This window comes from Gossypium arboreum, chromosome 10 (assembly GCF_025698485.1).
Source record: "Gossypium arboreum isolate Shixiya-1 chromosome 10, ASM2569848v2, whole genome shotgun sequence".
NCBI classification, from domain to species: domain Eukaryota; kingdom Viridiplantae; phylum Streptophyta; class Magnoliopsida; order Malvales; family Malvaceae; genus Gossypium; species Gossypium arboreum.
Genome location: NC_069079.1, coordinates 17,616,699 through 17,642,173, shown reverse-complemented (window position 1 = coordinate 17,642,173; position 25,475 = coordinate 17,616,699). Strand labels below are relative to the sequence as shown.

The window sequence follows — 25,475 nt, the reverse complement described above, 5'->3', positions numbered from 1 at the left end:
CATCTTGGTTTCCTTTTTCAAGCATAATATTTCTTTACAGCATCTGAATTCACTGGACTCGATAACTCTTTCCCATCCATCTCGGTGAGGATCAAAGCTATGCCCGAAAATACCTTCTTTACGACGTAAGGACCTTCCCAATTTGGCGCCCATTTTCCTCGAAAATCTTTTTGTATTAGGAGAATCTTCCTCAGCACGAGTTCTCCTTCATGGAATTCTCTTGGTCGTACCTTCTTGTCATGGGCTGCGATCATTCTCTTCTGGTACATCTGTCCATGACAGACTGCCTGCAGACGTTTTTCTTCAATAAGGTTTAACTGGTCATATCGAGCTCGAACCCATTCTGCTTCTTCTAGTTTTGATTCCATTAAGACTCGTAGAGAGGGGATCTCAACTTCGATGGGTAGCACAGCTTCCATTCCATAGACCAGAGAGAAAGGAGTTGCTCTCGTAGATGTCCGCACAGATGTACGATATGCATACAAAGCAAATGGTAGCTTCTCGTGCCAGTCTTTATATGTCTCGGTCATTTTTCCAATAATCTTTTTAATATTCTTATTGGCTGCTTCAACAGCTCCGTTCATCTTTGAGCGATAGGGTGAGGAGTTATGATGTTTTATTTGGAATTGCTCACACACTTCTTTCATCATCTTGTTGTTCAGATTCAAGGCGTTATCTGAAATGATTCTCTCAGGCAAACCATATCGACAAATGATTTCCTTTTTCAAAAATCTGCAAACTGTAGTCTTTGTCACATTGGCAAACGAAGCAGCTTCTATCCATTTTGTGAAATAATCAATAACCACAAAAATGAACCGGTGTCTATTAGAAGCTTTTGGGGAAATTGGCCCTATAACATCCATGCCCCACATAGAAAAAGGCCACGGAGAAGTCATGACGTGAAGAGGCAAAGGGGCTACATGAATTTTATCACCATAAATTTGACATTTGTGGCATTTTCATGTGAAATTAATACAGTCGCTTTCCATCGTCAGCCAGTAATATCCGAGTCTCATAATCTTCCTGGCCATAGTGAAACCATTGGCATGTGTCCCGCAAATTCCCTCATGGACGTCTTCAAGTGTTTTTCTAGCCTCAACAGCATCTACGCATCTCAAGAGCACCTGATCTTTTCCTCTTTTGTACAGGATGTCCCCATCAAGAACAAATCCCGCTGCCTTTCTTCTGATTGTTCTTTTGTCGTTCTCGTTTGCTTGTTCAGGATACTTTTGATTCTTGATATATTCTAAGATATCATGGAACCATGGCCGTCCGTCTGGTTCCTTTTCAATGCTGAAACAATGGGCAGGGACTTCATATATGCTCATTTGAAGAGGCATTATTTCAGTTTCTCTGCTCGCTTTGAACACTGAAGCCAACGTGGCCAGGGCATCAACTAACTGGTTTTCTTCTCGTGGGAAGTAATTAAAAGTTATTTCTTCGAATTCTTTAATCAATTTTGCCACTAGGTCACTGTATTTAACTAGTTTCGAGTCTCTCACTTCCCAATCTCCATGGATTTGGTAAATCACCAAGGCTGAGTCTCTATATACCTCTAAAGTTTTGACGTTTCGTTCAATAGCTGCACGAAGTCCCATGATACATGCCTCATATTTCGCTATGTTATTAGTACAGAAGAAGTTCAACCTGGCAGTGAGTGGGTAATGGTTCCCTTCTGGTGATACTAAAACTGCTCCAACCCCGTGCCCTAATGCGTTTTATGCACCATCAAAGCTCATCTTCCATGACTTCTCTTTTGGTGACTCGCATTCTTTTTCTGTAATGCACATCAAATCTTCATCCGGGAATTCAAATCTCAATGGCTCATATTCATCCATTGTTCGGGTCGCCAAAAAGTCAGGTATTGCGCTTCCTTTTATTGACTTTTGACTCACATAGACAATGTCGTACTCTGATAGTAAGATCTGCCACCGTGCCATTCTTCCTGAGAGTGCAGGTGATTCCATCATGTACTTTATTGGATCTAGCTTTGAAATTAACCATGTCGTATGATACAACATGTATTGCCTGAGTCTCTGAGCTACCCAAACCAGAGCGCAACAATATTTTTCAATGGATGAATACTTTGCCTCATATTCAAGTGAACTTTTACCGAGGTAGTAGATCGCCTTTTCTTTCTTTCTCGACTCGTCATGTTGCCCCAGTACGCAACCCATTGAATTTTCGAACACATCGGATACAAAATTAATGGTCTTCCCGGAGTTGGCAGTACTAGTACTGGAGGACTAGACAAATACTATTTTATCTTGTTAAAAGCCACTTGCCACTCCTCGTTCCATTCTCCGGGATTATGTTTTTGAAGGAGTCGAAAGATTGGGTCGTATTGGTCGGTAAGTTGAGCGATAAATCGGGCAATGTAGTTTAATCTCCCTAAAAATCCTCTGACTTCTTTTTGCGTGCGCGGAGGTGGTAACTCTTGAATGGCTTTTATTTTATCTGGATCAACTTCAATACCTCTCTCCTTGACAATGAAACTAAGCAATTTTCCTGAGGTAGCCCCAAACGTACATTTGGCCGGATTGAACTTTAGCTGGAACTTTCTCAGTCTGTCGAACAACTTCTTCAGGTTCACTACATGCTCTTCTTCCCCTCGGGATTTAGCAATCATATCGTCGACATAGACCTCTATTTCTTTATGCATCATATCATGGAATAGCGTCACCATAGCCCTCTGATATGTTGCCCCTGCATTATTTAACCCAAAAGGCATCACCTTGTAGCAGAATGTTCCCCACATCGTTATGAAGGTAGTTTTCTCCATATCTTCCGGGGCCATTTTGATCTGATTGTACCCCAAGAATCCATCCATAAAGGAAAACAATGAATGTTTTGCCGTGTTATCCACCAACGTATCAATGTGTGGTAAGGGAAAATTATCTTTAGGACTTGCTCGATTCAGGTCACGATAATCCACGCACATTCGTACTTTGCCGTCTTTCTTTGGTACCGGGACTATGTTAGCCACCCATTCTGGATATTTGGAGGCTTGTAGGAAGCCAGCATCAAATTGCTTCTTGACTTCCTCTTTTATCTTCAACAACATCTCATGCCTCATTCGTCTTAGCTTTTGTTGAATAAGCTTGCATTCTGGCTTTAATGGGAGCTTATGGACCGCTACATCTTCATCCAATCCTAACATGTCCTGATACGACCATGCGAATACATCTCTGTATTCGCGAAGCAAAGTAATCAAATTATGCCTGGTGCCCCCTGAAATAGAAGTCCCAATCTTCACTTCTTGCCTCCTTTCTTCAGTTCCCAGATTTATTGTTTCAACAGATTCTTGATGAGGCAAAATCTATTTATCCTCTTGTTCCACCATTCTTAGCAAATCAGGAGACGAGACATAGTCTTCAGCGTTTTCTTCGGCTTCGAATTCTTCTAAACAAATAGCCTTCTCAAAATCGATTTCAGGACTCGTAACGGGTTTGTTCATCTTTGTTGACATCCGAGCACCGAAAGTTGAATGGAAAAGGAACTATAGAGGGGCATCCAAGTATTGAAACCAACAAACGAAATGTTATGGCATAGGATGAGGCAAATGTAAGGATTGGCTATGACATGAGAAAATGATTATGAAATTAGTGATAATGTGAAAGATTATGATGAAATACATCTTCATTGATATTCATTTGAATGATAAAGAGCGAATGCAGGCTCTTACAAAAGAATTCTATTATATCTAAGGACATAACAGAATGTTAACGTTTGAGCATTACTCTGAAGACTTATAAACTACAAGAAGATCCTCGGCAATCCAATTGTTCAAATTCAAACCCAGGGGACAAGGGCGTATCCTTGAGACGTCTTTACTTGCGTTAGCTTCTTTGTCAATGACATTTATACTGACATTCTGAAGACCCCCTTCAATTAATAACAGCGTGCTTTGTATATTATCTTGTCTGGGGTATATCATTCCTGCAGATATAAATGTTTTTGACAAAGGAGGGTACGTTATGGGCTCCCATTCTATTTCTCGGCCCAAAGTTCTCGCAATCCTTCTCTCCTGATTCTTCTTCCACTATTTTCTTTTTTGACGCATGTCCGGCTGGAACCCCAAACCGTATCGGGCCTTGTGGTGCACTGGCTTTAGGGCCCTGACTATTCCTTACAGGTACCTTCCCAAACCTTTCCTTGCTCGGGCTCCCTTTCCTACAGTCAACTTGACACCCATCTTGGTATTTCTCGACATTTTTGGCTCGGGAATTCTGTTTCCCTTAGCGACAAATGTGGCATTGACAAATTCAAGAGATCGGAAGGAACATTCCATAGCATTTTTACTCACTTCTATATATGGTACGTCGGTAGAAATAGATGCTACAATGTCTTCTTCTCCCTCGACAGTGACCAAACAGCCATCCATGATGAATTTCACCTTTTGATGAAGGGATGATGGGACCGCTCCAGCAGAATGAATCCAAGGTCTTCCCAAGAAACAATTGTATGATGGTGTAATGTCCATGACTTGAAACTCAACATCGTATATGTAGGGACCCACTTCTAAAGGGATCTCAATTTTTTCCATAACTTCTCGTCTTGTTCAATCGAATGCCCTTACTGTAGAATGGCAGGGCCTTAGATAGGACAAATCCATCGGAATCCTGGAAAGTGTGGCTAAAGGCATGACATTGAGTGCCGATCCATTGTCGATGAGCACATTCGGTATTATATAGCCCTTACAACGGGTTGTGATATGCAATGCTTTCACTAAGCCTCTACCATTGGGTGGTATTTCATCATCATTAAAAGAAATGAAATTATCCGCATTCAAGTTGTTCACCCACCTATCCAGTTTTTCAACGGATCGTTGTTTGCCACGTAAGCTTGATTCAACACCTTCAAAGAAAGCGTTACGGTGTGGCTCGAATTTAACAAAGAGAGATAAACCGAGATTCGTTTGGTAACTTATTCAATTGTTCCACCACATTGTATTCACTGTGTTTGATAAATTTCAAGAACTCTGTGCTTCCTCCTCATCCGTGCTTTTTAGTTTCTTGCACGGTGGAATTTCTTGCTCGACTTCACCTCATGCATCATCGCTTTCCTATTTGCTTCCATCCAACGTTCTTTTCACCGGTTCGACCTCTTTCGAATAACATCTTCCACTACGAGTGAAATGACCTACCTCCCCAACACTTTCAGTCATGGCTTTGGTTTTTTCATCTTCAGGTGTGACGATATTGAAGTCGTATTTCCATGGTATGGCTTTGTCGTCCTTGTACGAGAAAGGAGACGGTACTTCGATTATCATTTTTGGTTTCACCGGCTCCTTCGTAGCGTCATAATAAATTACCAACGGTCGATCTGCGCTATAAGGGGGACCTGATGACTGGCTATCAGAGGCGCATATTTCTCTTTCGTTGGCCTCTTCTCTCTTATTAAGGACCTTAATCTCCTTATTATCCATCTGGTCTTGAAGTAACCTTTTAAATTCCTCACACGATTGAATGTCGTGCCCTACAATTCCATGGAAATCACAAAAAACCTGACCTTCTTCTCTGAGATTATCGTCGGGGCGTCAGAACAATCCCTTTTTAACCAGTGCTTCCCAGATTTTCTGCAGAGGCGTCCTTATTTTCGAAACACATCTTCTGACTTGCCATTCCCCTTCTTTCCCTGCTGCGCCCACATTTCCTTCGGTATGGTTAGGGAACGGGTTCCCAGTTACGTTACTGGCACTATCGAATCGTAGGATACCCGCATCAATGAGTCCTTGAACTCTCCTCTTAAAGGCTAGGTAGTTTTCCGTGGAATGTCCCTGGTTTCCCGCATGGTATGCACAACTAGCGTTTGGATCGTACCATTTCAGGTACGGGAGTTTCAGGGGTTTCATGTAAAAAGGGGATACGACATGTGCGTCGAACAAAATATGGTACAACTCCCTGTACGTGATTGGGGTGGACGCGAACTGGGGTTTTCTCGAGTTCAGTCTCGGATTGGGTCGTTGCCTTTGGAAAACTTGATAGCTGGTAGTTGCCTTCGAACGACCCTTGTTATACCTACTCGCATCATTCGATTCATTTTTCTTCTTCTCCGGGGCCTTTAAAGTCCACTCTCCCAAAACAACTAGTTTGGCTCGATCATTTTCTGGGTTAAAACCTAAACCTATCGAGAAGTTCGACAGTACCGAGGCATCAGTCCGATATTGGGGTCCGATAATGACGGGTGCCCTTTGCATGTTTGGTTTGATCAGGACGCTTACTGGGGCAAGACTTGGGGAATAGACGATGTCTTCATCATCCTCACTATTAACCACTGGGCTACTCTTTTTTCAAATTCTTTAGCCAGTAAATAGGTTAACTGGCCCATCATATTTTTTGGAGTTCCAGCATTTGTTCTCGCATATCTTGTTAAATTTGGATCAATTGCTCTTGCATCCGTATTTGCCTTTGCTCTATTCTTTCCAACCTTTGGTCCATATCCTTTGTCAGTTCTGAAATAATTTTACCTAATTAGGGTCTTTTAATGAAAGTTTAATACCAATGATGCAATGCAATGCAATGCAAATGTATGGAATGAATGCAAAAGAAAGGAAGGTGTTGATTCTGAATTCAATTCCATTAGAACAACTTTTCTAGAAAACAAATTCCCTTACATGAAAATAGATTACATATGCGGTCTTGCCCTTCATAGTCCAAGTAAACGCTGATCTTTTCTTCATGGTCGAATCTTGTAAATTCTCCAAAATATGCCTTTGCTAGCTCATTGCTGCTTAATCTGAGCCTCGATCTCTTGCTCACTTATCTCCATGATACTCATAAAAAAGTACCAGCTCTCGGATAATCTTCGTCGGTAATTAAATCCAGTCATGTATTCCTTCGTGGACTTCTATCTTTCTCTCGTCATGCACTTGGATAACCTTTGTTGGCTTGAATCTCCGGCAATTACATCATGTATTCCTCCGTGGATATCAGCTTTCTCTCATCGTGTTTATTTGGATTATATTTAGACGACCGCACTATAATTCACTTTATCAAAAAATTCGTTTCCTTATGACAAACTATTCTATTTAGGAATCGAATTTCGAATCAACACATTCTTTTCTTTGATGTAATGTAATGCAAATGCATGAATGCAAAAAAAAAAAAAAGGAAGGCATTGATTCTAAATTTAATTTCATTAGAACAACTTTTCTAGAAAGCAAATTCCTTTACATAAAACAGACTACATATCGGCTTTTCTCTCATATTCCAAGTGAAGACACCTATCTTCCTCTTCATATCCGGATCTTATGGTCGAGTCCGATTTAATTCTCCAAGAAATGTCTATATTAACTCCTTTTTTGCTCGATCCAGGCTGCGACTCGTTGCTCACTTATTACTGTGATACTTGTCAGCTCCTTTAAGATGGTCAAGACGTGACGGCTCTCGAATAGTCTTTGTCAGTTTCTGTCTTCAAGCAATGAAGCAAAGTCTTGTATTTCTTCACGGGCTATCAGTCTTCTTTCATGTGTTCACTTGGACCATATTTAGACAACCGTATTATAATTTACTTTATCAAGAAATTCGTTTTCTTATGACAAACTGCTCTATTACCTCCTTTCTATAATGATGTAATGCAATGCATTTATATAAAAAAAAAAAAACGTTAGCACAGGAGAAATAAATCAAATAAAGCACCTAGTCGGGTAACTGCTAGGAGTTCGGAGTGGCTTTACCTAGGGTGAGCTCCTAGGTCTCTCTATATGCTGCTTAGTTCTAAAGTAGGGGTACCCAAACCGGCAGATTCCTCGATCCTCACCCATTATAGGTTCATACAGACCGAGTTTGATTCAGGGGAATACATTTCCCTACGGCTATACGGAGGTGAAAACCTCACGAAGACGCAGGTACGGATGTATCCCGAAAGCGATCCACTATCCTATACGGAGGTGAAGACCTCACGAAGGAGTAGTTTTTCACTTCCACTTAAGAGGGTGAAATTGACCAATAATGCGATGCGATATGCAAAGATACCTCAAAGAGTTAAACCACTTAAAGCAAGCATATTATGAAGAGAGTCGTGAAAATAACAGACAACGTGCAATGCAGTAAATTTAAAATTGATTTTCGATTTTTGACAAAAGACAAAAAATAATCAATTTAAGGCTCGACTCTAGAGGTCCCCAGCGGAGTCGCCAAGCTGTCGAAACCATTCTTTTGAAAACGGGGATCGACTTTGTTTGAAAGTGAACATTTAAACGGGAGTCGCCACCAATCTTTTATCAGGTGTGATCGGATCACCTTTGTTTTAATAAATCAATTTTAGTTTACTAAAACAGGCCTTTGGTCTACAAAACTTGAGAGAATGAGTTCGAGTCGGTTACGTGCGAGGAAGGATTAGCACCTCGACACGCCCAAAAAATTGGTACCGAATTGATTAGTTATTGTCTTAATGTCGAAAATTAAAAAATCGGGAAGGACTTGAAATACGATCTTTTCTATTAATACTGATTTTAAAATTCTTGAATTAGCTTAAATCGATTTGTTTAATGATTTCCTTATCTCGAGATGTCGAGTATCACATCCCGTAAGTTAGGACACAATACCATGAATTCGAGCACAAGGTCGTCTTTTAATTTAAATTGAAATCCGTGTATTTCAAAACTCAAAAGGATATTTAGCTATTTAAAACCAACGAGAGAACCGAAACCCGTAAGTTAGGGCACAATTCTTCGATGTTCCAAAATGCGAAACATTGCCTTATTTATTGAAATTAATTAAAACACGAGAAAAATATTCCTAAAGTGAGAAATTAAAATAGATAAATGACGCAAAAAATGATATCATTAATGAAAAATATTAACATGGAATACTAGAATATTAGAATAACAATAACAATGATATTTACAAAAAAGAAAATAAAAACAAATCATGTACTAATAATAAAATAGGAAAAATGATATATTTGGTAATAATAATATAAAATAATAATATGTACATAAAAATACATATATATATATATGTGCATATAATAAAAGTATGTAATAATAATAATAATAATATCTACAATAAAAGAAATTATTAGGAAACGTACATAAAAATATATACATAAAAAAATTTACAACAATAATATAAAATAATGATATGTACAAAAAAATATATATATATATATATATATATGTACATAAAATATACACTAATGTAATAATAATTATAATAATACTAGCAATAGTAATAATTAGTAATAATAATATATACACAATATGGTATTTTAAAATATATATATATTTATATATAATAATATTTAAGAACATATACATAAGATGATATAAAATACATACATGGAATAGTATAAGAAATATATAACTAATTGCATTAAAAAAATATATACATAATATATATAAAACACATATAATATATATATACGTATTAGAAATGATAAAATTATTAACACACTACATAAGTAAATAAAATATAATAATAATACTAAAATAATTAATTTAAATAGTAAAATAACTAAAAATGATTAAATTGAACTAAAAACAAAATATTTGGGGCAAAATTGAAATAAAAATAAAAGGAAAGGACTATATTAAACACGCGCGGAAACAGTGGGGGGCCAAAACAGAAAATATTCCTTCCCTCAAAACATAACATAGCAAGAGGGACTAAATCGCAAAGCGCTACATACTTTAAGGCCAATTTTTGACAAAAAAAAATCATTTTGAAGAGAGAAAGAAAAAAAAAGGAAGGGAGAAAGAAGAGAGAAGGGAGGGGGGAAAAGGAAATCCGGTCAATGGGGGTAGGTCACCGACCGATCGTCGGCCGCCGCCCGTCGCCGGCCACCGTGGGGTGGCCGGAAAAGGTAAATAATTTTTTTTTAACAATATACGTATATATAAAGAAAGAAAAAAAACAACACAAAAAAAAGAAAGAAAAAAGATTCGAAAGAAGAGGAAAAAAGAAAAAAATGCAACCTTTTTATTGATGTTTCTTTTGTGTTCAAAATTTGAAGGGATTTTTGTGTTTGTCTCTTTCTTCAATCTTTGTAAAATTCCCCCTCCTCCCTTACATGATTTTTGAATGGCTTTTATTAGCCATCTTTTACATGATTTTCTATTATTTCTTTTTCTATTTTGTAGGTGGTGGTGGTAGACAATAGATATCAAAAATGGGAGAAAAAATGGGGCAAGTGGGAAAATGGCTAGGTGGCTAGGGCTTCTTAGTTTTTTTTTTGGGGGTTAGGTTTTTCTTTTTTTTTTTTTTTTTTGGTTAGGTTTTTTTTTGGGGGGGCTTAATGGGCTTTTGAATGGGGTTTAATATTTGGGTTTTGTAATGGGTTTGGGTAGATGTAAATGGGTCATGGGTTAAAGGTTTTAGTGGGTTTAGAGGTTTGGTTGGGTTTTGATGAAATCGGGCCCTAGCAATTTGGGCTTCTACAAGATAAATTTGCTATTTGGACAATTAGTAAAAGTACAGGTGCATTAGTTCTAAAGTTAGTGGTTTTGGAAATTGAGGTATCGGGACCTCGTTTCTATAAATTGGACCAGTAAATATTTTTATTAAATATTTTCAGAGTTATATCATAAGTGAATTGAATTTTGGTTAAGTAATTTCATTGAATTAGTGCTTAATTTAAGTACAGTGGCTAAATTGTATAGGTGGTAAAAGTATAATTTATAAAAAGGATTATGGTTGGGATTAAATAAAAGGGCTAAAGTGGCAATTAACCACTAAATCCCATTGAATGGCCGATTAACATGTGCATATATATATATAAATTATATATATATAATTTATATATATGCATGGAATAAAAATAAAGAAAAAGAAAAGAAACCGTATAAAATAAAATAATAAAAGATAAAAGATTAGGAATGTAAGGTGGGAGTGGGTGAAATGAAACAGTTTTGTTTCTTCATCCTCAGATCATTGACGCAGGGGGGAGAAAAGTTTGGAGAAAACGTTATGGCTTTTAAAGTTCAAGCTTCAATTGGTATGTTTTAATTAGTCTGTTTCTTGTAATTTTTACATTTTTAGAATTCCGGTACTATAAGTTAGCTTACTCATATTGTAATTTTTGTTATTGTTAAAAATTGAAGATATTACTTCAGTTGAATGTTTGAAGTTCTGGTGTTAAATGATTAACTTCTAAGCTTACATATGAAAAATGATTAATTCGAAAAGTGAAAATTATTAATTTTGAACATAAGGACTAAATCGTGAGTATATCAAAATTGATATGAAATTTCTATAATTATTTATAATAGAGGGTTGTTGAAGGATGAAACTAAAATGGGTTTAAAAATTGGAGCTCAAATATGAAAGTTAAGATTATTTCATTTTAAGAACTAAATTGAATAAAATGTAAAACTTTAGAGAAATTGTAAAAAAATGTTAATAGGGTGAATATGCATTATATTGAATGTTATAAAACACTTGGGATTCATAATTGAAATAAATTATTATATAGATCGAGATTTAAGCTAATTAGCAGATTAGTTCTCGGCGTTTGTATGTCGCTATTTTTGTTAGGTTTGTTCATATGGAACTTACTAAGTTAATTCATGTTATGTTTGTATTTTTATAAATTGAATCGTTATATTCGTTATATATTTATTTTATTTTGCAAAGTATGACATCGAGGTAAATTGAAAATGATCATTTGAATTTAAAATGCTATGTTTGAGATTAATTATCGAACTAGAGGACTAATAAGAATAGAAATAAGAATTTGTGTAACTTAATGGTTATATGTTTTGGCATTGAATTTGGTTGGAATGTAGTATGTTATATAATGAAATCAGAAAAACTTAATCAAATAATGAAAGAGCAAAATGTTTCACGAAACACTTTATGGATAGTAGTGGTAGTACGACTCTAAAAATTCACCAAAAATGGTAGGAATTCAATTAGAGGTTGAATAAAATATGAAACTAAATATTATTAAGTTTAGCTTTGCATAAAAGAAATGGTGAAAGCAATGAAATTTTAGATTATGAGATATAATACTTTTTATGAGACAATATCTGAATGATTTGGGTTCTATTGTTCTAACTTTAAAAATCATTATAAATTGTAAAATAAAAATATATTTAGGAGATAATATTTATATTCCTAAAATCTTAATGAGTTTATTTTAAAGGAAACAGACGACAACATAATATGAGACTTGTACTAAAAAATATTTAATTTTTAGTGAAAAAGAGTTGAAACTGCCTAACAGCATAACATGAGAGGTTTAAAACAAACTAGTATTAATCTACTTTGAAATAAATTCTGAAATTTTTATGGTAAAAAGTTCATTAAGTCTAGTTTCAAAAACAAAAGGCGGATCTTAATTTCGAATTTCGTTGGTCCGGATATAAATAATTTAGTAAATACTACTAAGGAAGACAACTTTATTAAAAGTATATGTATAAACAGTGAAGGATAATTCATGTTACATAAAAGCATGTCATACTAAGACTAATGATTCTTGTACAAATACTCGTAAATAAAGGAAGTGAAATGGAGAGGAGGAGGAGGAAAAATAATAGAAGAACTATAAATGAATTAATAGTTGATTATGATTGATCGAATCATATTGATGTGAATTTAATTAATTATTGAGATGGATGATTAACTTGAATAAAAGTGAAAAATTAAAACTAAATGAAATGGTGAAACTGGTTAGGAATTGAGACGGTATGTTATGTTATGTATGAAATGATATCATGAGTAATGAATAGATGATATTGAGATCGATAAAATGAGAATTGAACTTATAAAGGAATTTAATAAATGATTACCCTATTAACTGCTCTGGTGGAGTTATTTCAAATATATGTCGATGAGCGCTGGGCACATTATCCTTTGGATATTTCGATGAATGCTGGACACAACATTTACTTCAGTTATGCCGATGAGCACTGGGTACAAACTAATTACTTTCGAACGTTCCGATGAGGCACTAGGTGCCAAATGGTTACTTTGACTACGTATCGATGAGTGATGGGTACAATTTTTGTTTCGGTCATACCGATGAGCACTGGTCGCAATCTATTTTCTTCGAAAATTGTCCGGTGAGGCACCGGGTGCCAAATTGGGATATTGATTGGATTTGTGTATCCATTCGTGCCTGAATCAAGTTAATAGAGACTTAATTTGTAAAAATTTATAATGACAATGAAAATAATTGTTAATGTGAAAAAAAATTGTAAATTGGATTTATAAGTTCGGAAGGTTGGTACGAAATTGTAATGAACTCAACGATTCAGTTTGGGTAATGGCATGTTAATATGATAAATTCCTATCTAGTTATTTGTTCTTATTTAAGATGATTCATAAGACACGTTTATCATGAGATATTGTGTGTTTATGATGAATTGAATTGTGATTTTGAAATTGAATGTGAATATATATTAGATTGAATTGTAACGAAATCATTATCATATGATAAGAATAGTGTAGAAGATACGAGTATGCAAATACGACCAAATTCAAGGTATCTTATGTAATTGAAAATAATTACAGGATATGATATGCGAAAAATAAATGGTTCCGTCAGGTGTGATATTATAATTGGAAGTGAAAACTTGAAAATGAAATGAAATAGATTAACAATAAAATAATGTAACAAAATGAGTTATGTGAAATTGGTATGAGTTTGCGACTTGATTAAAGATAATGAAATGAAATAGTATATTGTTATGGCATCAATTGTGCATATATATATGTGGATCATGATAAAGGAAATACGTGAACTTCTGTGTGAATAAATTGGAAATGAGCTCTGGGGGAGGCAAAAATGAATATGAACGAGTCAATTGACTTCAGAAAGAGACTTTAGTAGTTTATTTATTGGAATGAACATGGAATTGATTGTTATAATGTTAATGATATATGTAACGACCCAAAAATTTACAGGCATCAGAAAAATATATTTTCGGGTATCCGTTTTAGTAAAACGGATAATAAATATTTAGGAAGTTAGTTGTGTGATAAATTAGGTTTTGGTTAGGAGAATTTGTTTAAATTAAGGTTAATTAAGAATAAGGATTAAATTGAATAAATTGTAAAAGTTTAATTATAGATTAAAGAAAAACTAAATGAGCTAAATAGGAAATTGTGCCTATTTCTAAAGTTGAGGCAGTTTACACTTTACATGTGAAATATCAAAGATATTTTTAGTTAAAATATATATTATATTATATTAACTTAATAAATAAGTATGTTATTATTTTATATTATTATTATTAATAAATAAACCAAATAATGAAATTTGTATGGTAATGGAACCATGTGTTATAATATATATACACTTGTAATACATTTATATATTTACTTATTATTTAAGTAAAAGATATTTAATATTATTATACTATTATATAAAATAAACAAATAAAAGAAATGAAACATAATAGAAATTGAAACAGAGAAGAAAAGAAGGAAAGAAAGGGAAAGAAAGAAAAGAGAAAATTAGGGTTCTAAGGATTCAAATTCAAATTGGTATGTCTATTTAATTCCTTTTCTTGTAATTTTGAGTTTTATGATCCTAGGACAAAATACTATTAGGTATATATTGAAATTTTGAAAGTTACTAGATTTTTTGGATATAGTTTATGTTGAATTAATTGATGAATTAGGGATTGAGTTGATAGAAATTCAAATTAGAATTGGGAAAAGGATTAAATTGTAGAATAAGTTATAAGTTTTGTGTAATAGGGATTAAATTGTAAGAAATTTGAAATTAGGGTGTTGTGATGGAAATTTGAGGGTTAAGTTAAGCTATAAGTAGAAATTAAGTGAAAATAAAGTATAAACTGTGATAGAAATGAAAAATAATTTTAGTTAGGGATTAAATTGAAATTAAGGTAAAAATTGAATAGAAAGTTTAAATATTTGATGTGAATTGATCTTGTATTGATGATTGTAAATTATTTTAAATTTTCGTAACTAATATTGTGCCGGAGACATTCGCCAAGAAAGGAAAGGAAAAGATTGACGAGGAGTAAATCGAGAAATCACGGTTTGTATTACTATAATTCAAATTTAGTTATTATTTATTTTTGAATTTTAATTAATGTGTGTGGTAAGTGGAATTGAGGTAAAGAAATGATATTGAATTATGAATTATGTGAATATTTGAATGTTTATTGATTGGAAATTGAAAGTGATTTGAATTGAATTAAATAAGTTATTGTGATATTGAATTGAAAATATGAGAACTTGAGATTGGTGTGAATTTGATTGAAATTGAATTGAGAAAGTGAATTGGAAACCCTATTAACTAGTCAGGGCTAAGTCGGATATAGTTGGCATGCCATAGGATTGGAAGTGCTCAGGGATACTTTGACCTCGAGTCGATGAGGCACTATATGTGTCATAATATTGCTTCGAATAATTCCGATGAGGCACTATGTGTCGTATTATTGCTTTGGATTAAATCCGATGAGGTATTAGGTACCGATTCACTTCGGCAAGGCCGATGATGTACAAGGTGCAGTACTGATGTATTTGGTCGGATACGTGTATCCGTCAAAGTCCGAGTCAAGTTAATAGAGGTAAATGAACGAATTGGAAATTAGAATTGGCATTGAATGAATTGATAGACCGAATGATTATGTATATGAAATGGATTGAGATATTGGAATGAGAAGTGAGAATGAAATGAATTGAAATTAATGAAATAGCATATCACTTTAATTGAATATAACTTATGAAATGGTTATTGAAAGATTAATTGTGTAAATTGAATATGCATAATTTACTATATTATTTATAAATTTGAATTATAGTAATACCACTGAGTGTATATATTCAGCGTACGGTTCATTTCCGTGCGCAGGTTAGTTGAAGTTAAAAGTTCCGGTTCAGTATCCAAGCAAATCCCGAACTTAGCAAAGTGGTGATGTATATTCTCTTTTGTAAAATGGCATGTACCTAGGTTGATTGTATAGGTCATTTTGAAATATGATTGTAAATGGTGTTATAAATTGACTTTGGAAGGTTATATACAATATAAATGAAATACTAAGATTATGAAATGGCATGTTTGGGTCATTTTAATATAATATTTGAATTGGATTGAATAAAATCAATTGAATTGATTTGGATAATACATATGATAATGTTTATGAATAAACATTGATTAGGTCATTAGGTTAGGTTGTGGTTTTTGACATAATTTAGTTGTATTTGAACTTATATTGGATTGGTTGAAAGATTCGTTTATGAGTTACTTATGGTTTAAGAATTGCAGGGTTGGGTTACTTGATGTAAAAGGCTCATTTTGAGTCCATACGGGCTGGCACACGAGCATGTGAGCCCTGCACTTAAGAAAAATTTTAAAATTTCACGAAAATTTTCTGAGCTTCCAATTAAGTCCCGATTTGTTTGAGTAGGAATAGAAAGAGAAGGAATCTATTAATAATAAGGGGGAAATCCCCTATTTCTATCTATTGATAAGACAACTATCTATTCTTGATCCATCAGAAAGAAAACGATATGTGTCTGATGGAGTCTACATCGTACGTAGAGCGGACAAGCGCTTTTTAGGCTAATATATGTTTTGGACCTCGACGGCTCATTAAAGGGATGTTATAAATAAATTACGATATGTATGTAGAATAATTATGTGATTGCTCATATTGTTCTGAACTTTTCGATAATGCCTCGTAACCCTATTCCGGTGACGGATAAGGGTTAGGTGGTGTTACAATATAAATGTTTGATTCATGATTAGCATTGAATTTTAAAAAGGCTTTATGATAATTATTGGCATATAACTAGAATCGATCATTTTTATTGCAATGCTAAATGAATTGGTTTTCCACTTGATATGAATGACATACTAGATGGATATTTCAATTTTCTTAACTTGAAAATTTGTTATTTTAATCATAGAAATATTGAGTTCCACTGCTCAACATACGATTTGTTTTTCGTTCACAGGTTAGGTATAATTCAAGATATTTGAACTACGATTTCATCATCCAGTCAATAATCCCGAACTCATCAATGTTTTTATATTCCGTTTTTATTTTAAGTTGACATGTACATAGTTGAGTCTCGTTTGGTTTGTTCTTAATTGAATGCTCCTGTTGAATTGGATATCGTATGATGGATGTTTGATCCCTATTCAACCTCGGATTTGTTATTGGAGATTTTGTAAGCTCGTATAAACCTCATAAATGGTTTGTTATTGTGATTAATGTTTCTTTGCTTGAATTAAATCTTACAATGGTTTAAAGTTGAATAAAATTAATTATAGTCGCTCCAGCGAGCGATGAATGTGACATCTTGTTGCTCGGACTCGACGATCGGGTCTGGTGTAGGGTGTTACAAGTAAAAAAATTAGGCCCATTTTCTAGGCCCGACCCGAAAAATGGGCCTAAAATTTTTCCCAAGCTTGGGCCGAATAAAAATGCTAAAACTCGAGACTAGCTTGCCTGTATTAAAATTTTTTATATTATAATCTCTGTTATCAGTTATCACTAGAGTTGCCCATGGCTACGCCAAGTAAAAAATTTAGGCTCGTTTTCTAGGCCCGACCTAAAAAAAGGGCCTAAAATTGAATAACAATGATAAAACTGAGCCCAGTTTGCCCGTATTAATTTTTACATAAAAATAAATTTAAAAAATATAATACATCAAATACATCGAAAACATTAAAATAAATGTTTCTCAACAAGTGAAAAAAAATTAAAAAATATACTTAAATAATACTAAGATAAGTACAACTTAACAAACAAATACCACTAAATAGTAACAAAATTAGTAATGAAACAAGAGTAATATAATATCCAGATAATAATAACAAAATAGTAGCAATATAATAGTGAAATGATAGCAAAATAATAAAAAATAGCAGCAATATTTATTTTCTGCGAATTCAGGCCGGGTTGAGCCCAGGTAAAAAAAATCTTACCCAAGACTTGACCCGTTTAAAAAACGGACTTTATTTTTTTTCAAACTCATTTTTAAATCTATATTTTTATTTAAATTCTCTCACTTTTCTAGTAAAATATGTCATGAACAAGTTTAATTGTCACTAAACTTTTGTAATCCACGTGGCAAAATTGAATTGAGGAGCACCTATACGGGCACAAATAGAGTGCATGGGAATTTTATTCGAGGGAGAAGGAAGGGTTTAGTGATAATTAGACTTGTCCAAGTGGGTTAATTTTGAAATTTTTAGATATAAAATACATAAATATTTTAAAAATATAATAATAAATTTAAATTTTATATTATTATTTATATATATTTAAATTTTTAGATTTAGGATTAAGTTAAAATTAATTATAAATTTTGAGGGTTAATTTTTAAAAATTATAACTAAATAGATATATATAAAAGTTGAAGGCTAAATTTATTATTATAATAATTATTTTATCACTCTCCCATTAGCCGCTAACGACAATTAGTGAAAATAAACCAAAAAAATCTCAATTAGTTGAGAGATTAATTTAAAAAATGTTCATTATTAGTTGATCATAATTAGGTGACTAATTTAAAAAAAAAATGATAGTTGGATGACTTATCTGCGATGGAGTTTACCCAAATTCTAAATATGCCCAAACACTCCAAAAAAATTTCTTGAAAATAAAAGATATTTGGCGCCTGAATAACCAAATTCTATTGGTCAAATCATTTCACGCGGATCAGAATCCAAGTCACATCTTCTCTCGACCGTCCGATTGAAATCGAAAGCAATTCCCCTCCATTTCCACATTTCAAATCTCCAGAGCTTCCCTCGATTTAAAACCCCAAACTCACCACTTTATTTCACAGCCCAAAAGCGTTCCTCATTTCCTTAACAACAAACAAGTCATAACTCAGAAACCCAGTTTTATCTTTCACAACGCAAATGGCTCGTACCAAGCAAACCGCTAGAAAATCCACGGGAGGCAAGGCACCGAGGAAGCAATTGGCCACAAAAGCGGCTCGAAAATCAGCTCCGGCTACTGGTGGAGTGAAGAAGCCGCACAGATTCAGGCCAGGAACTGTGGCCTTGCGTGAAATCCGAAAGTACCAGAAGAGCACTGAACTTTTAATCAGGAAACTCCCATTTCAAAGGCTGGTAAGAGAAATCGCCCAAGATTTCAAAACAGATCTGAGGTTCCAAAGTAGCGCTGTGGCCGCTCTCCAGGAGGCCGCGGAAGCTTACTTGGTTGGGCTTTTTGAAGACACCAATCTGTGCGCTATTCACGCTAAAAGGGTTACTATAATGCCTAAGGACATCCAATTGGCTCGTCGTATTAGGGGCGAGAGAGCTTAGTGGCTTTTATGATCTATGTATTATTCAGATTTCCATGGGTTTTAATATTGAAAATGTGGAGGTTAATGTCCTTTCTTAACCTTAATCTAATACAAATAATTTATTGTTTGTTTTTCTTAAACATAATAAAGCTTCTGTGGCACTTACGTTTATAATAAATCCAATGATCATGGAGATAAGCAACAGCTTCCGCAATGATAAGTTTCAATGTGCCATAAACAGCTTTCCCAATCATAAAATTTCATTGCGGAAATCAAGTACAAATATGTTCATCTTTGAATTTAAATGAATAATCTCACCATTTAGCAAGTCTAAACCTAATACAAAAACATGAAACAAACGCATGAAACCCAATTTGGAGCGTAGAAAAAATTTATTGGTTAAGCCTAATTTGTATGAATTGGGCAGCCCAATCTATCAAATTGCACAAGTGTTGGAGTTTCCATTAAATTTTACTTCGAATATATATTTATCTTTTTCATTGCTCTGTCTTTTATATATTTGTTTTTAAAAAGAAATAATTGTACCTCCTTCCACAAATTTTTTGTACTTTTAGCAATGTTACAAGTTAATTTTACATATATTTTTTAGTCGAAATTAAGTTATTTATTGTTAATAACAGTGAATAGTTTTCATAGTAATATTTTAATTAAATTCTGACTTCATAATTAAAAGATGAAATAATCAATCAACACATCACACATCTTGTACATACATTGTTTACTGAGCTTTTGCACTTTAGAATTAAAATGTATTATTATATTATAATGTCCATATTAAAAGGACAAAAGTGCCTTGTTATTTGGAGCATTGATCCAAATGCTGAGATGGCACACTTCGTTTTGTCTCAACTTCACTGATTGTGTTAAATAATTGTTTAAAGGGACATGATTGCCATTTTTTTTTCTTTTCTTTTCTTTTACATGGTTTTATCCTAATTTCTTTTTTTATCATTCTTAAATTCTTTGTTTCGTTAAACATACTTAATTGGATATAATTAAGGATGCCAAATTAATTCCAACAAATTGGATTTCAATCCAAACAGTTTTTTTTTTAAAGAAAAAGTGATTTTGAAAATGAAATAAGATTTTGGGTTTGTGTTGTGCAGGTTTACTTCAAACTCACTTCCTTTTAAAAATTCTATTAAGAATTTAAGATATCTTTGAATTTTATAAAGGATAAATATTAGTAAAATTATTTAATACATTGTTAGTGAAGTTTTTTAGACTTCACAAATAGATTAAGAGTTTAACAAGTGTATTATGGGATGTAGTAAATTTTTTTTACATGAATAACTATGACGCTGCCACACTTTCAATCAGTTTGTATAGTCTAAAAAGCTCCATTGACGGTGTATCAAATAATTACCTTAAATATTAAGAGTTAGTATTCAGTCCATTATTACTGGAGCTTTTTAACTCCACAAGCAAGTTTAATAAATGACATATGTTTGTTTTAAGGATCGATATTTGGTATATTGACAATGTATTTTGTTTATTCCACAAGTAATTTAAAAAATTGACAAATGCATATATTTTTAAATATGTATTTTTAATACTAGTGTACTAAATACTAACCCTTTTAATATTATCTAAGGTCACATGGTAGTTTTCACCTGTGCTTGTGGAGTTTTTTTAACTTCACTAGTAGTGCATTAAATAATTTTCCAAATGTTAAAACTTTACATGAATTTTGATTAAATGTGTAATTTGATGTATAGACTTTGATTTGATACAATTATACATATTAAACTTTATTTGTGATTCAATTGTACAAATTTAAAAAATAAATACATCAATTTGTTTTTATATTATATAAAGTACACTTATTTGTGTATGTAATATGTAAACACAAAATGAAGTTATAATAGTTTGTGAAAATTGAATAAAATGAAAATATAATATATAAAATTGCACAAAATCAACGTTCATTTATAACATTGCATATTGAACTAAAGTTTCGTGTAGTTTTGAGGTTTGCCCCAATTTTTAAACTAATTTTATAAAATTTAATTATAATTTGGGATAATGTCATATTTGGCACCTATACTTTCATAAAATGTCTAATGTGGTATATGAACTATCAATATGTATTTTATTATGTGTAACACCCTGAAAATTTCTACAGTAAGATATTATCCTTAATATAGTAAAATAAGGAAATAAAGTGACAAGAAGAGAAAAATTGAGTTATGTCACTGGGAAGTATATTATGACATATTGATTCAAGCAAGGACTAAATTGTAAAAGAGAGAAAAGTTTTGTGGCCCAAGAGTAAATACTCAAAATTTGAGGGATTTAAGTGTAAATATGAAAAAGTTGAAGGACTAATAGTGCAAATATTTTAAGGGTGGAATGATCTAGAAACCAAGGAAAATTAATGAATTAGGACCAAATTGAATAGGTGAAGAATTATGAGGGACTAAATTACAATTTTACCAAATTAAGTGATGACTCAAGAATGAAATTTTAAAAGATCATGAAGGGCAAAATGGTCAATTGGAAGAGAGAGGAATCTAGAAAGTAATGATGATGTTGGTGATATTTTATAGTTATTTAATTAGATAATTATTATTTATTTAATATTTTAATAAGATATTTTGTTATTTTATTTAGTCTATATATATGTATGTGCGTGTGAAAAAAAAAAAAACATATATACCATCCATCTTTCTCTATGCATTTCACGTCAGAAGAAAAGAGAAGAAAGAAAGTTTTGCCTTCTTTATAATTTAGTCCTTTCACTAAAAATTCACCTTTTTCACCTAAAAATAAAAAATGAATTTTTATAGCTACCAAGAGAGAAAAATGTTAAGGAGACTAAGGGGAGTTGGAATATCAAGTTGGATTCAAGAAATATAAGCTGGAGGAGAGAGAAAAATCAAGTTAAAGATTAAAATCAATGGAACAAGGTAAGAATTTTAAGATTTCAATATATTTTAAGTAGAGTTTCTCATGTAAGGTAATATCAAAAGCATGAAAATGATGTTAAGGTAGAGTTTTCTTATATAAGGATCCATGTTCTTGATATATTAGTGAAGGAAAATGAGAGAAAATAATGGGAAATATGGTAGAGAATGGAAATAAGAGTGTTATAAATTTGGTAATCAATATGTTGCACTAAAGTAGTTTTGGGCAGCAGCAATAGACTAACTTTTAAAAATTACCAAAAATAGTAGAAATTGAATTAGAATCTGAGTGAGATATGGAATTAAATCTTATTGAGTATATTTTCATATAAAAGAAATATAGAAAGTAAAGGAATTCTGTATTCTTAGATATTTATATTTTTGTGAGACTGGTTCAGAATGATTTCGAGATCCCCTGTTCTGACTTGGAAAAATTATTAAAAATTATAAAAAAATAATTTTGGGACATAATTTACATGGTTAGATTCCTTAATGAGTCTATTTTTATAAGAAATAAATGATAACATCATTTGAATTCTTTTAAAGAGATAATTAAACTTTAGTGAAGAGTGGTCATAACTATCAAATAGCAAAATAGGGATACTTTAATGAATAAAATTCACTAATTGGAAAAACTAAAATTCTGAAAATTTTATGGTAATAATAAATGTGAGTCTAGTTTCAAGTAAAATTAACGGATACTTGTAGCTCAAGATATAAATAATTTAGTAACTATGACTCAAATGGACAGTTTTGAATATACACATAAGTAAATAGTGAAATTATTGATAACGTTACTTATAAGCATATTATATAAATTAAGGATGTGCAATGGAGAGGAGGAGGAGGAAAATATGTATGAATATTCAGTTAGCATGGCTAATTTGCATGTTTTAGGCTTAGGGACTAAATTGAATAAAAGTAAAACTTTATGGGCAATTTTGGGTAGTCAATTTTGTAAAATTGATAAATTGAATAAAATTATTAATTTAGTTCAAGATCGGGAAAAACATGTTTTAAGAATTAAATTAAAAAGTGTTGAAATTATGAAAAATTCTGATATTTTATAGAATTCATGGGTTGTTATCAATTTGTATGAGAATAACGGCTGTAAATAAGGATTAAATTGCAAGAATTTTATTTTTAAATGCATGAAATATCGATATAATGAATTACCTGATTTATGTTTATGAAGAAATGTCAAGAGAATGATATTTATCATGATATGTCAATATGTGATTATCTTTGATATGTTGATACAAGAAAATTAAGTATATTGAGACGAGTAATAAATTCAAGTAAAACATGTCGAGAAAAATAAGTATGTTTAAGGGACAATATGATTGATTTTAATTGGTTCCAAATATGAACGTTAGATGAAATAAAATATCTAATAAATAAATCGGTAACTCCGGTAATGCTCCGTAACTTTATTCCGGTGACGGATTCGGGTTAGGGGCGTTACATTATGCTACATGTACTTTAATAAAATATCCGAAGTGGTACATGTACTTTGAAAATGTCTAATGTGGTACCTAAACTATCAATATGTGTTTTGTTATGGTATCTTGTGTTAATACCATTAGTGAATTGTTAAACCAGTCAATAAAAAATTGACCCGTAGAATTTTTTTCCAAATCATTAAGTCCACTAGGATAATATAACATTATATGAAAAACTATATAAAACAAAAAAAAAGAGTTTAAATTAAATAACAAATAACTAAATAATAAATTTACATGAAAGTACAGGGGCGAAGGGAAGGGGGTGGGCAACTGCCATGGCCCCTAAATATGAAAAATTATGCTTTTGACCCTTGAAAATTTATAAAATTTTAAGTTAATAAAAGGTAAAATTATAGTTTGGCTCCCCCAAATTGATAAAATTTTGATTTATTCATTCTAAAAACTATAAAGATATATGTTAATAGAATGGTGAAATTTCATTTTAGCTCTTATAAAAATATATAACTCAATCTTCACTACCCAAAATTTCGGTTTTGGCCATGCCTGTACTTTCATGGACAATAAAAAGTATTATTTAAAAATTCAATTAAAAATATTATTCCTAATGGAAAAATCTTTGGAGAAGATGATTGTTTACTTAAATAGAGAAAATTGTTTTTGCTTATGTGAGTTTAGTATTTACTTCTTTATTTTATTAATCACATGTTTGGTTATTTGTTTTTAATTTAATTTAACTTTTTGTTTTAATTAGTTTTTCTCATAATTTTATATTATCCATGTGGACTTGATTTTAAAAAAAAAATTTACGTATCAAATTTTCATTGGCTAGTTTAGTAATTCACTAGCGGTGTTAGCACCAAGTGCTATATTAGAGCATATATTCATAGTTTGTGTACCACATTAGACATTCAGAGTATAGGTACCACATTGGACATTTTACGGAAGTACTTGTACCAAATATGACATTATCCCTTATAAATTTTAAAGCTTTTATAAATATTATAACATTTTAACTATTTTTTATATTTCCATTGGAGTTTTAATTTTTATAAAATTTTATAAAATATATTTATTTAATTTTGTAAATTTTAATATAAAAAATAAAAGTACATAATATTTCGAGGCAAGATTGTTAGTAGGCCAACCTATATATAATAGACCACCATTCTCATACGCTATCATCAAGTTCGCTATTATACCTTAATTAAGTCACCATATCTCTTCAGCCAACCTATATATAATAGGCCACCATTCTAATGGGACTCATGCCAAGGCTTCCCCTTCTCTATAAAAGCTCTTTACATCACAAGTAAAAGGGAGCTCCTTTATAGGAGGCCTATCAAAGCTCTGCCAAATCTCTTCCAATAAGCCTTCCAAAGCTCACGAGCTCCTTAAAAACCATCATTTCCAGAGGCTCTTTGCATTATCAATAGTGTGAACCACCTCTACTCTAGTGTATTTTCGCACTCATTACGGTGTGAACGCCATAATAAGTCACCCCAACTTATGTATTGACATCGTATAGTGAGAAACTAAGCAAAATATCATTTTTTCTATGAATGAGAATCCATGGCTCAATCTCCGCAAGATTTTTTTTTTTATCTTTCTTCATTTTAGGTTTTTTGAAACTTTTAACATTATAGGATCTCTTGAAATTTTTGTGGTATTTGAATTTTTGAAAGCTTCCCAATTTTTGGGGAACACAAAATGTGTTTCCCTCAAATATGTCAAGAGAAGTACTCCTTTCACTCCAACGAAGGGATCAATAGAGGGTCAATAGGGAGCCTTTGCTAGAACACTAAGGGGCCTTCTGCTAGTGCAGCAAGGGAACCTTCACCATCACACCAAAGGGACCCCTTGTTCCTGTACCAAAGAGCCCTTCACTGTACCCAAAA

General features: G+C 32.5%; 1 protein-coding gene across 1 annotated transcript; it reads left to right on the top strand.

Annotated features, from left to right (window-relative positions):
• Window positions 1-18,689: 18,689 nt before the first annotated feature.
• On the top strand, window positions 18,690-19,365 carry LOC108487082 (histone H3.2). The gene has a single exon (XM_017791312.2). The coding sequence runs from the start codon at window positions 18,796-18,798 to the stop codon at window positions 19,204-19,206; it is 411 nt and encodes a 136-aa protein (XP_017646801.1). The 5' UTR covers window positions 18,690-18,795; the 3' UTR covers window positions 19,207-19,365.
• Window positions 19,366-25,475: the final 6,110 nt, after the last annotated feature.